The sequence below is a fragment of the Neovison vison genome, chromosome 5, assembly GCF_020171115.1.
Source record: "Neovison vison isolate M4711 chromosome 5, ASM_NN_V1, whole genome shotgun sequence".
Taxonomy (NCBI): domain Eukaryota; kingdom Metazoa; phylum Chordata; class Mammalia; order Carnivora; family Mustelidae; genus Neogale; species Neogale vison.
The window spans coordinates 66716784-66730768 of NC_058095.1; the positions used below are offsets into that span (position 1 = coordinate 66716784).

At 38.3% G+C, this 13985-nt stretch overlaps 1 protein-coding gene across 8 annotated transcripts in view; it reads left to right on the forward strand.

Moving 5' to 3' along the window:
- Window positions 1-13985, forward strand: part of AKAP10 (A-kinase anchoring protein 10) — an 81660-nt gene that overhangs the window by 35643 nt on the left and 32032 nt on the right. For 7 of the 8 annotated variants that reach the window (XR_006384625.1, XR_006384626.1, XM_044249220.1 and 4 more), the window contains exons 5-7: window positions 7250-7348; window positions 12537-12621; window positions 13425-13548. Coding sequence is in view for 6 of the 8 variants with exons in the window: in XM_044249220.1 (XP_044105155.1) it covers window positions 7250-7348; window positions 12537-12621; window positions 13425-13548 (308 nt within the window). In the remaining 2 variants the exon portion in view is untranslated. The remainder of the gene's footprint in view (window positions 1-7249; window positions 7349-12536; window positions 12622-13424; window positions 13549-13985) is intronic. The other variant, XM_044249218.1, reaches the window with a different exon arrangement.

Consider the following 13985-nt stretch of genomic DNA (forward strand, 5'->3'; position numbering starts at 1 on the left):
TGAGATGATTGATATCTCATTGTGGTTCTGTTCTTTTGGTCTGTATGTCTGTCTTTATGCTAGTACTTTATGCTAGTACCATACTGTTTTCATTATTGTAGCTTTATAATGTTTTTGAAATCAGGAGGTTTAATGCCTCTGGCTTTTTTGTTCTTTCTCAAAGTTCTTTGACTATTCAGGTCCTTTGTGATGCCTTATGGATTTTAGGATTTTTTTTCTATTTGTGTTAAAAAATACCACTGACATTTTGATAGGGGTTGTGTTGAGTCTGTAGATTGTTTTGGGAAGTGACATCTTAACAATATTAAGTCTTCCATTTCACGAACACAGGATGTTTTTCCATCTATTTGTGCCCTCTAATTTCTTAAAGCAATGTGTTATAGTTTTAAGTGTATAGATCTTTCACTTCCTTGGTTAAATCAATTCTTAAGTATTTTGTTCTTTGTGTTCCTATTGTAAGTGGATTTGCTTGCTTAATTTCCTTTTTTTTTTTTTAAGATTTTATTTATTTATTTGTCAGAGAGAGAGGGAGAGAGAGCAAGCACAGGCAGACAGAATGGCAGGCAGAGGCAGAGGGAGAAGCAGGCTCCCTGCCGAGCAAGGAGCCCGATGTGGGACTCGGGACCATGACCCAAGCTGAAGGCAGTCACTTAACCAACTGAGCCACCCAGGCATCCCCTTAATTTTCTTTTTGATTAGTATAGTTCATTGTTAGTATATAGAAATGCAGCTGATTTTTGTATGTTGATTTTGTATCTGTAACTCTGAATTCAGCTATCAGTTTTTTGTGGCGTCATCAGGGTTTTCTACATGTAAGAGAAAGTCATCTGCAAACTGAAATAATGTAACTTCTTCCTTTCCAATTTGGATACTGCCCCTCTCCCCATCCTAGTAGCCTTGGCTAGACTTCTAGTTAAATAGGTTAAAAGTGGGCGTCCTTGCTTTATTCCTAATATTAGAGGAAAAGCTTTCAGTTTTTCATGATGGAGTAAAATGTTAGCTGTGAGTTCCATATATGGCTTTTATTATGTTGAAGTAATTTCCTTTTGTTCCTAGTGTGTTGAGAGTTTTAAATAACAAAAGAGTGTTGTATTGTCTGAAATGCTTTTTCTGCATCTGTCAAGTTGATATGATATATCACCATAATTGATTTTCATATGTTGGACTGTCCACTTGGTCATGGTATGTGATGCTTTTAATGTACTGTTAAATTCTGTTAGCTCATACTTTTTTGAAGATTTATATTTATATATATATATATATAATATGAACATATATATACATATGTTTATCAGGGATATTGTTCCATAGTTCTTTTTTTTTTAAATTTTTATTAACATATAATTTATTATTAGCCCCAGGGGTACAGGTCTGTGAATTGCCAGGTTTACACACTTCGTAGCACATACCTTCCCCAATGTCCATAACCCTACCACCCTCTCCCTACCCCTCCTCCCCCGGCAACCCTCAGTTTGTTTGTTCTGTAGTTTTCTTATAGTGTCTTTGCCTGGCTTTGGTATTAGGGTATTGTTAGCCTCATTAAATGAGTTTGAAAGTGTTCATTTTTAATTTTTTTGGAAAGAGTTTGAGGATTATTGTTCATTTTTCTTTAAATGGTAGAATTCACCAGTGAAGCCATCTGTTCCTAGGCTTTTCTTTGTTGGAAGGGTTTTTGATTACTGAATTAGTCTCCTTACAAATTATAGATATGTTCAATTTCCCTGTTTCTTGTTGATTCAGTCTTAGTTGGTTGTATGTTTCTAGGAATTTACTTCTTCTAAGTTGTTGGCATATATCTAATTTGTTGGCATATTATTGTTCATAAGTGTCTTACGATACTTTTAGTTCTGTGGCATCAGTTGTAATATCTCCGTTTATTTTTTATTTTATTTGAGTTGTCTCTTTATTTTAGTCCAGCTAAAGTTTGGTCAGTTCTGTTGATCTTCTTAAAAAAACCAACCTTTTCATTGATTTTTCCATTGTTTTTCTGTTCTGTATTTATTTCTTCTCTAATTGTTATTCCTTCTTTGAAACTTTGTGCTTAATTTGATATTTCTAGTTTCTTACATAAAGTTAGGTTCTTTGAAATCTTCCTACTTTCTTAATGTAAGCATTTATAGCTATAAATGTCCCCTTGATACTGGTTTTACTGCATCCAATAAAATTTGGGTATTTTGTGTTTTCATTTGTCTCAAGATATTTTTAAAATTTCCATTTCGATTTCTTTTTCAACTCATTGGTTGTTCATGAGTATACTGTTTAATTTCCACATATTTCTGAATTTTCCAGTTTTCCTTTTGCTTTTGATTTCTGGGTTTATTCCATTGTGGATGGGAAAGATACTTGGTAGCATTTCTGTCTTAAATTTAAGACCTGTTTTGGGACCAACTGTGCGATCTGAATGTGTATTCTATTCTGCTGCTGTAGGGTGGAACGTTCTGTATCTTATCTGTCTTTTAGGTCCATTTGGTCTGTGGTGTTTGAGTTCTCTTTCATTCCAAATTTTCTGTCTGGATGTTCTATATTGATTATTGAAAATGGGGTATTGAAGTCATGGTATTGCTATTTATGTCTTCCTTCACTTCTGTCAATGGTTTCTTTATATATTTAGATGCTCTGATGTTGGGTACATATATATTTATAATTGTTATAGCCTCTTGGGGGATTGACCCTTTTATCATTGTCTCTTGTGACAGTTTTTGACTTAAAGTTTGTTTCGTCTAATACAAGGTAAGTCCCCTTGCCCCTGCTCTTTTGGTTGCTATTTACATGGAGTATCTTTTTCCATCCCTTCACTTTCTGCCTGTGTGTAACCTTAAATCTAAATTGGGTCTCTTGTACACAGCATGTAGTGGGATCTTGATTATTTAAAAAAAAAATACATTGAGCTTCTTTATGTCTTTTGGGGAATTTAATCCATTTACATTTAAAGTAATTATTGATAGGGTAGGATTTACTGTTGCCATCTTGTTCATTGTTTTTCTGAGTGGCTTTTAGGCCTTTTTCTTTACTTTCTTGCTGCCTGCCTTTGTGTTCCCTTGTTTTTATGCAGTGATATGCTTTCATTTCTTTTTCATTCTTTTGCATATCTTCCATAGGTATTTTCATTGTGGTCACCAAGGGACTTATATAAAAGATCTTAAAGCAATCTGCATTAAGCTGATAAAACTTCAGTCACATACAAAAGTTATGTTTTTGCTTCTCCATTGCTCCTCCCTCTCCCCAGCACTTTCTTAACTAAAATAGATCATTTTTAGCACATAAGGTTCTTTTTTTTCTGTAAAAATAGTGATAGTCTATTCTTAAAAAAAAAAAAAAATCTATTCTGTTAACCCAGGGGTTCTCAAAGTATGGTTTGCACACCCATAGAGGGTCCCTAGAAAATGTTTTCAGCAGGGTCCATTTAGTCGAAACTGTTTCCATGACAATTCAGAGATGGTATTTGTCTGTTTCATGGTGTTGACATTTGTAATGATGGGGCAAGGACAGCTGTGGGAAAACCTGCTGGCACTGGGCCAAATTGTAATAATAGTCATTTTGTGCTGTTCCATACTTCCAGTAAAACTAAGTGCCAGTTTTACTTAAAGGTGTCTTTGGGGAAGTGGATAATTAATTTTGTTAAATCAAAACCCTTGGGTATATGGTGTTTTTTTTAAGACATAAATTTTATTTTTAATTTTTTATTTAAAGTCCAATTAGTGGGGCACCTGGGTGGCTCAGTCGATTAAGCATCTGTCTTCAGCTGGGATCATGATCTCAGGGTCCTGGGATTGAGACTCATGTTGGGCTCTCTGCTCAGCAGGGAACATGCTTCTCCCTCTCTCTACCATTCCTCCTGCTTGTATTCTCTGTCTCTCTGTCAAATAAATGAATAAAATCTTTAAAAAATAATAATAAAAATAAAGTCCAGTTAGTTAACATACAATGTAATATTATTTTCAGATGTGCATATAGTGATCAACACTTTGATACAACACCCAGTGCCCATCATATCATGGGTATGTGGTTTTTTAATGTGTGATGACATGAGAAGCATGCAGAACACTTCTGCGTACTCGGGTATGCTACCTGTTTTAAGGAAAAGCACATGTATATTTGACTGCTTTTGTAAGCTCAAGCAGCTGCTTTTTTTTTTTTTTTTAAGATTTTATTTATTAGGGGAGAGCACCTGGGTGGCTCAGTGGGTTGAGCCTCCGCCTTCGGCTCGGGTCATGATCTTACGGTCCTGGGATCGAGCCCCACGTGGGGCTCTCTGCTCAGCAGGGAGCCTGCTTCTCCCTCTCTCTCTGCCTGCCTCTCTGCCTGCTTGTGATCTCTGTCTGTCAAATAAATAAATATTAAAAAAAAAGATTTTATTTATTAGAGAGTGAACAGAAGGGAGAGGAAGAGAGAATCTAAAGCAGATTCCATGCTGAGTGCAGAGTCCCACACGGGGTTTGATCTCATGACTCTGAGATCATGATCTGAGCTGAAACCAAGAGTCGCCCAAGCCCTTCTCATTTAGTTGCTTTTTTGGTGGAATACCATTTTTACCCCAAAGAAAGACTGTGATTACACAGAGTTGGGTATTTTTCCCAACGTTTTCTTGGAAATGAATGAAATGAGCTTGTCATTTCAAGTATTTGTTGATAGTATTTTTTGCTGACAGTATTTGTTGCTCTCCGTAAAATGTAAGCCTTTTTAAGTGAAAATTAGAATTTTGGGAAACTTATATTCACCACCCTGTGCTTTGGCAGCTTTAAAGAGTGTTTGATAAGGTGATATTAATGATGTGATACACTGTGTGATGCAGTGTATCCATATTTGGAAGGTCTGTGTAAGTCAGTGAACCAATATTTTCGAAAATATTCAAAAATATGTGATGTCATAAAATCAAGAGTAAAAAGATCCACTTACCATGGGAAATAGACCATTGGGTTTTAATATAACAGACAATTTTACTGATCTAGTTTGCACTTCTGCATTCTAACTAACCTTTAAGAAACTACCACTTGTCAGGTTCTGAAGTAATATCAAAGAAGAATATCTTCACAGTGATTTCAGAAAGCTGTTAAAATACTCCTTTTCCCATCTCTGCATTTGTGAGGCAAGATTTTCTTAATATAAAGAGGGGTGCCTAGGTGGCTCAGTTGTTGAGCATCTGCTCTTGGTTCAGGTCCTGAGACCAGCATCCTGGGATGGAGCCCCACATCAGTTTCCCTGCTCCGAGGGAAGCCTGCTTCTCCCTCTCCCAGTCCCCCTGCATGTGTTCCTTCCCTCTGTCAGATAAATAAATAAAACCTTTAAAAATATATACAGATAAAAGAAAACCGTTTCTCCATTCACAAAGCTTCTTATATGTGTGGGTTTTCATACCAAGCATTCTTCTCTCTGTGGGGTCCTACTGTTTAATTCATTCTGGCACTAACTCCCCAGAGGTAGCGCCGACCTCCCAGGTTAAGGGCTCAGTCCCACAAGATTGCCCCCCATTTCAGGTGCCACCTGCAATTCTCAAGTTTTTACCTATACTTCTGGCCAACTAGCTGTATAAATCTGGGGTTTCCACAACCTCTCCTCATGTTCAATAATATTTTCATAATAACTCACCGAACCTAGGAAAACACTTGACTGGTTTATTATAAAGTATGTTGTAAAGTATACAAGCGAACCACCAAGTGAAGAGGTACAGAGGGCAAGGTCAAGAAGGATCCCAAGTGCAGGAGGCCCTGTCTTTGTGGGGTTGGGCTGTGCCACCCTTCCAGCAAATAGATGCATTCATCATCCCAGAAGCTCTCTGAACCACTTCATTCAGGGGTTTTGTGGTTCTATAATGTGGCCACGATTGGTTGAATTACCGTTTGTGATTAACTTGATGATCCCCCAGATTTTCCACTCTCCCTGGAGGGGAGGGAGTGGGGCTGAAAGTTCTGATTCTGTAATCACATGGTTGGTTTCTCTGGCAACCAGCCCCATTTCTGCATGTCACCTCATGACCATAAACTTTTCTGTGGTTGAAAGGGGCATATTATGAATAACAAAATATGCTTATCTCACCCCTACCACTCAGGAAATTCCAGGGGTTTTAGAAGCTCTCTGCCAGGAACAGGGATGAAGACTCTGTGTGTGTGTGTGTTTGTGTGTGTATATTTTATATCACTGTATCAAAAGACACTTCAGCCAACACAAAATAGCACCACAGATTGAATGCCAAAGCAGATACGAAAACATAGCAGTTTCCTATCAATATAAACAGAGTGTTGCAAAAATGTTCAATAATGCCCTTTTCCCACTAATTGTTTTGGAAAATGGGTTTTTTTCCATAAAAAATACATTTTTGGAAATGTGTTTTGGAAATGTATTGTTTGGAAAATAGTTTCTTCTCCATAAAAAATGTATTTGTTAACTTAAAAAAGATTTACTAATGTTAATTTTAACTGAGTCAGAAATTTTTCTTGTTTTTTTAAATTTCTTTTTTTTTTTTTTCCAAAGACTTTATTTATTTATTTGACAGAGGAGAGAGAGCACAAGCCAGGGGGAGCAGCAGAGGGAGAGGGAGAAGCAGGCTCCCTGCTAAGCAGAGAGCCTGATGCAGGGCCCGATTCCAGGACCCTGGGACCATGCATGACCTGAGCCAAAGACAGCGGCTTAAACATCTGAGCCACCCAGGCACCCCAGTTTTTAAAAATTTCTAATACCTTCATATCTATAGCCCAAACTCCCACTAACGAAAGATCTTTAGGTTCCTCAGTAATTTAGAGTTGCAGAGAAGTCCTGAGATTCAGAAGTTTGAGACTCATTGTTTTAACCTTCTAAGGTTGTTGAAAGTTAAACAGATGTGTTTATGAATGTGAAATCATTTTGTAAAATATTTTAAGTGTAGGTTTATAAATTATTTTTTATTTTTAACAGCTCTTGCTGTTACATTTGCTGTGCAAGTCCTTCAGGTTGAGACTTGGAGAAGAGACCTGGAAAGAAAACATGCAGAAGTAATTAATTGCTGTTGCAGAGCTCATTAGTTTAGATGGGAGTCAGGGGGGAGATTCACATAGAACTCTGTTCCACAAACCAGACAGTGAAAACATAACATGCTGGAGGCTTGTTTTGTCCTAAATACTTTGTGATACGTATTTATATTTGTAATATACGTATATGGATTTGTGTGTGTGTTTGCTTGGTCATACCGCAAATAGGTCTGCTGCTCCTGATTCTGGTCCATTACTCATCCAAGTTGCTCTTTGAATTTTGAAGTTTTCCCCTTCTTTCCTTGCAGGTATAGAACAAGATGCAGTGAATACTTTTACCAAATATATATCTCCAGATGCTGCTAAACCAATACCAATTACAGAAGCAATGAGAAATGACATCATAGGTAAGCAGTGCTTGAAGTTATGGCAAAAATAAATAAATAATGCATGGTTTTGGTTATTAGCTAAGAGATTTTTTTATGAACATGGAATTCAACATATCCTTTCCTAGTCTGTTTTCAGAGCACTTTATATATCTACTGTATCTCACTTTAGATTTTCCTCTCTCATATATTGGACCCAAATTTTTAGACTTTGATTCAAGTAACAACAGCAGCAAGGAAGTAACAGTAGCACACATTTATTGAGTACTCAGTGTGTCCCAGACAGCATTGTAGGCACTGTTCATGGATAAACTCGAATCTTCTAAAGAACGTTGTAATGTAAATATAGTTGTTATTTTATAAACGAGGAATCAGAAGCACAAAGAGAGTAAATAATTTCCCAGAGTAACACAACTCAGACACGGCAGAGTCAGGATTTGAAAATAGACGCCTACACATTAAGTAGTATGCTATTTGGCAGTGTTTTTCAAACTGTAAATTCAGACCAGTCTCCTCTTAGACCTAGCTTTCTGCCAAACAAAGGACTAGAATAGAAAAATTGAAAGTGCTCAGTAATAAGGCCAAACAAACATTCCAGGCCATTGTTTTCATATACGTATATGTATACTGTGTCATGTAAATCTATGTCTCTGTAGGTCCTCGTAAGAAAAAAATTGGGGGCGCCAGGGTGACTCAGTGGGTTAAAGCCTCTGCCTTCAGCTCAGGTCATGATCCCAGGGTCCTGGGGTTGAGCCCCCGCATTGCGCTCTCTGCTCAGCAGGGACCTGCTTCTTCCTCTTTCTCTCTGCCTGCTTCTCCGACTTCTTGCCTACTTGTGATCTCTGTCTGTCAAATAAATAAATAAAACCTTCAAAAAAATTGTCAGTTTTTGCTGCGTCGTATCAGAAGGACCTTAGGTGCACCTGTAATCACAGATGACAGTGGTTTGTTTGTTTATTAAATTAATCTTGTATTCCCATCAAGCCCTAGTACTGAGTTTTAATTTTTATTACAGGGACTTTGTATTTTTTTTTTTGTATTTTTTTTTTTTAAATACTGTTTCTTTTTTTTTTAAGATTTTATTTATTTATTTGACAGAGAGAGATTACAAGTAGGCAGAGAGGCAGGTAGAGAGAGAAGGAGGAGGAAGCAGGCTCCCTGCTGAGCAGAGAGCCCGATGCCGGCCTCGATCCCAGGACCCTGAGATCATGACCTGAGCCGAAGGCAGCGGCTTAACCCACTGAGCCACCCAGGCGCCCAAGGGACTTTGTATTTTTGATTTATGAAATGAATCATGCTGTTAACAGATTGTTCCCAGCATGGGGCTCCTGAAGTCTTCACCAGAGATACTTTGCACTCAGTCATCGTTGGAGACAGTATAACCCTTTCCTGTCTGAGCTGTAGTTCTTAAATTGGCCCACCATACTTCCCAGTGAACAACTGTTGGCTCTTTTGGGGCCCGTCAGATGCCGGGCCCATTGTTTTCCTTTTCTTTCTTCCACACAGATGCTTCTAGCATGTAGGTCTTGTGGATAGTGGTTGTTTGTCCCCGTTTGCTTGTATTTTGGGTTTTCACCCAGTTTTGTTGCAAATGTTGTCATTGGATTTTGGCTTTTCTATGTAATTCCTCACTTTTTATGTGGGAATTTGTGGCTACCATCTTCCAGACTTCTCTAGACCAACATTTCTTGTGTAATAATACAACTAGAGTGTCCTAACTGATGAGAATTTGACTCTTGGGGGAATTGGTTGGCTAGTGATTCCTTTGGGGACTCGTTTGTACCAGCGAATAACCAAACTATCTGGGTTAGGGGAGAAAAGGGAGAATTTTTGAGCCAAATACATTACATTTAAAAATGAAATATCAGGGACGCCTGGGTGGCTCATTTGGTTAAGCGTCCACCTTCAGCTCAGGTCATGAGCCCAAAGTCCTGGGATCAAGTCCCACATCCGGCGCCCTGCTCAGCAGAGAGCTTGCTTCTCCCTCTGTCTCTGCTGCTCCCCATGCTTGTGCTCTCTTTCTCTCTCTCTGTCTTTTTCTCTCTCTGGCAAATAAATAAGTAAAATCTAAAAACAAAAAACAAAAAAACCAAAACCCCCAAAATATCACTTCAGTTCTTTTTTTTTTTTCTTAAACTGTATCAAATTAATGATACAATACCATGAGGGGGAAAATAATCTTTGGAAGTATAAGTTGATAATATTTAGTGATTAAGGGATCTGAGAAAGTTAAAATGTTAATTACCTGTATGTTTTCAGACCATTTTTCCTCTTTGAGCCCCATTCTTCTTAATCTTACCCCATGTTCTCCTCTTTTGGTTGGAATATTCTAATACAGCTGTACTTCAAATACGTTACAGTTGGAAGAAGTCTGCACTTGTGCTGTTACTGTGTACCCCACCTGCCTAGTTTTGCTGTAAATGTTATTCATGGGTTTCTGGTGTTGCTAATTACTTCCTTTTTATATGGGGATTCAGAATAACTCAGAAACTATGCTTCCACTCTCTCCTTCATCTTCTGCAAATCCTTGAAGTAGAATTTAAAAAATATTTTGAAGGTACAGCTGATGGAATTTGCTGATAGTTTGAAAATGAGCAGGGTAAGAAGGAAAAAGGAATCAAGCATGCTTCATTTCTTTGAAAAACTTGAATAACTGGGAGAGTGAAGTTGCCATTTATAAAATGAAGAAGATTGTAGGGGTACTAGCTTAAGGGAAAAATCAGGAATTTGGGTTTGTAGGTGCCCAAATGGTGAAAGTCACGTATGCAGTTGGATATCTGTGCAAGGAGTTGATGAGAGAGGCAGGCCTGGGTTGGCGATGTGTTTGGAAGTCATCAGGATATAGATGGGTTTAGAGCCATGGATAACATTATCCTCAGAGTGAGTATGGTGAGCAGACAAGAGGGCCGACTGTGTCTTGGGGCAGGCCTAACATTCACAAGTCTGGTGGGTGAGGGAGAACCAGCAAAGGAGACACAGAAGGAGCAGCCCATAAAGTCAGCTTTGTATCTGCTATGTCTCAGAAGAGTAGGGTATAGTAGGGTATAGTAGTTCTTAATGGAAGCCAAGTGAAAAAGTGTTTCTGGGAGTCAGGGAGTGATCAGAGGTGTGTTAAATCCTGCTGAGATTTTAAGTAAGATGAACACTAGGAATGGAATGGGTTTGCCAGCCTTGTGGACAGCTGGTCCGTCAGTTACCTTAATTTCAGTGGACCAATGGAGACAGAAACTTCGCCAGAGGAGGCGGAGTGAGGACAGCAGGTATGAGCAACTCCTGAGAGGCATTTTGTTATAAAGATGAGCTAGAAGAGGATGTTAAGTCAAGGGACAGTGGTTTTTGTTTTGTTTTTTTGTAGTGATGTGTTTTAAGCATATGAGATATAGCATACAAACAAGTATGTATGTATAGCACACAGACTCTAGCTGGTGAGTATGAGGCAGCAACAAAGGAAAAATTGATGCAGGAGACAGGACAACTGCTGTAAGAAAGAAGTCTTGAGGAGGCAAAAGAGGATGGGGCCCGGTGCTCAAATGCGGAGTGCATGGTAGAGGTCCAGATAGATGTGGGAGTGATGGAAATAATTTTCTCATTGCTTCTATTTTCTTATTGAAGCAGGAAGCAAAGTCATCAGCAGAGAGAGTAAAAGAGCTGTTAAGGTGTTCCGAGAGAGGAGAAACTGGGTTGTGTGTTGTCTGGCAGAGGATGAGAGTAAATGGACCCAGAAACTGTAGTACGATCCTTGGGTTTCATTCAGGTCTCACTAAGGTCGTGAACTTTAGGTGAAACCAGCCATCGCGGGTGAATGTTTTTTTCCAGCCATATTTAATAGCTGGCTAACCAGCTTACTGATGTGCTGCGGTTTACTTAGGTAATTCCTGATTTTAGTGCATTTTGTGTTTCTACCAAACAACATTCTGATAAACTTTTTTACAGATAAACCTTTTTTTACAAATCTGTAACTCTTTTAAGTTGCTGTCTTAGAGTTGCTGATTGAAAGGGCATGTTTATTTTTAAAGCTTATGCTATAAACTCCCACAGTGCTCTCCAGAAAAGGATATACCAGTATATTCTCACTAACACTAGTTAGTGTCTGTTTTCCCATGTCCTTGCCCAAGCAAGGCAGTGCAGTGTTAAAAAATTAAACTTGTGCATTGTTATAACAATTTTGTGCCAGTTTACTAGACAAACAGTAGGGTGCCTCCTTATTCTAACTTGTGGTTATATTTATTTGACTGCTAGTGAGCATGTATATTTTTTCATATTGACCATTTTATGTTTATTTTTTTTTAAGTTTATTTAATTTTATTTAGTAATCTCTACACCCAGCCAGCGTGGAGCTTAAACTCACAACCCTGAGTGAGCATCCCCTCCAGACTGAGCCAGCCACGCACCCCTTTTGCAAACTACTTCTTCATGTCCTTTCCTCATTTTTCTTTGGGGACATTTTTTTTTTTTTTAAGATTTTATTTATTTATTTGACAGAGAGAGATCACAAGTAGGCAGAGAGGCAGAGAGAGAGAGGAGGAAGCAGGCTCCCTGCTGAGCAGAGAGCCCGATGCGGGACTCGATCCCAGGACCCTGAGATCATGACCTGAGCCGAAGGCAGTGGCTTAACCCACTGAGCCACCCAGGCGCCCTTCTTTGGGGACATTTTTTACTAGTTTGTAGGAGCTCTTGATATATGAATGATAATAATCTTTCATATACAGGGTAAACTGTCATTGGTGCTGCACACACACACACACCCCCTAGTTTGCCTTTTTAAAAAAAAAAAAGATTTTATTTATTTTGACAGAGACCACAAGTAGGCAGAGAGGCAGGCAGAGAGAGGGGGGGAAGCAGGCTCCCCGCTGAACAGAGAGCCCGACACAGGGCTCGATTCCAGGACCCTGAGATCATGACCTGAGCTGAAGGCAGACGCTTAACCCCCCCGAGCCACCCAGGCGCCCCCCAGTTTGCCTTTTTAATTTTGTTTTATGGGTGTGTTAATGCATAGAAATTAATTTTATGCTATTGAATCTTTTGATTTCTGCCTTTATATCTATGGTTAGAAAGACTTTTCCTACCTCAAGATTGTATGTCCATCTGTATTTTCTTAGCTCTATTTAAAACTTTCTGATTTGTATGCCTCTCCAGTTATTTCCTACTCTGATCCACAAAGGTGTATGGTTTGGATTTAGTAGAAATGTATTTACCATTTCTTTTACAGCAAAGATTTGTGGAGAAGATGGACAGGTGGATCCCAACTGTTTCGTTTTGGCACAGTCCATAGTCTTTAGTGCAATGGAGCAAGAGTAAGTTAATTTCATACTTTCACATTTTGGGTTTGGGGATTTGGGTTCACTCAACTACAAAGAATCAATTTTTGAGGACTTAAGTATTTTGAATGTTTACAGGATCTTATAGGCATATCTAAGTCTACCTTGGTTCGTGGTGTCTTTTAAATATAAATTATGTGAACTCTTAAAAATAAAACACATGTTTGTTTTTAATGTTAGTATTTCTTAAGTTAAAAGAATTTTTTAAAATTCTGAAGTCATTTGGGGGTGATTATTAGAATAGTGTGACTATTAGAATTTATTTAAGCTATGCACGTGTTCAGTTAGATACCCTAATTTGTTAGCGCACGCTTTAAGCTTAATGGTTGCTCTATGACTAAATCCACATAGATTTGTTGATACTGCCTCCATAGTTTTTTTTTTTTTAAAATGAATTAGTTTTGCATGCCCGTAAGGAAAAAAATGTACATATTGATTCATTTAGTATTTATGAAAAGGGTGCTCTTTGCAAGGCATAGTTAGATATAGTACCTGCTTTGAAGGAAGTTACATCCTATTAAGAGAAGTAGGGTATGTTCTTTGGTTACATGTAATATGAGGTAGCTTGTGTCACATACCAGAGGAAAGCTCCAAAGTTTCTAAGAGGTGGGAGAGATTACTTCCAGGTCTAGGAACCAGGAACGACACCATGGGAGGAGAGGTAGTGTTGACCTAGGCTTTTAAGATATTCTAGGCACAGAATGGAAAGAGTATATTTTTCCCAGTTAAGCTCTTTCCTTGATCATTCCCTCAAATTTTCCCTTTTTGTCCATGTGCAGGCACTTTAGTGAGTTTCTGCGAAGTCACCATTTCTGTAAATACCAGATTGAAGTGCTGACCAGTGGGACTGTTTACCTGGCTGACATTCTCTTCTGTGAGTCAGCCCTCTTTTATTTCTCTGAGGTAAAGTCTGCATTTCCTTTCACACTCTGTTCGAGCATTCCAGCCTCTAAACTAGAAATGCTGGGACCCCCCCTCTATAGAAAATAACATGGAAAAGCCAAATCATTTCCAAAAAGATCACTGGAATGAAATAATTTTCTAAGGTTAAGTTGTACACCTAATGGCAAGAGTACTTTAATGGCATATCAGTCAGATTAAAGAGAACATGAAAACTCAGTGTAAAATAACTCTTAATTTTGAAAACTTAATTAAACTTCTTACAAGATAATACCTACTTTTAATTATCTGGAGCCATTTTAAAACCATAGACTTTATACTTGATTCCAGGGCACACATATTTGTGGACCAGACTTCAGAAGAGAGAAAGAAAAGGAGTAAATTTTTTCCTACTATCATCACTTTTATTTTAGCCACCTGATGGGATTTCTCAAGCAATG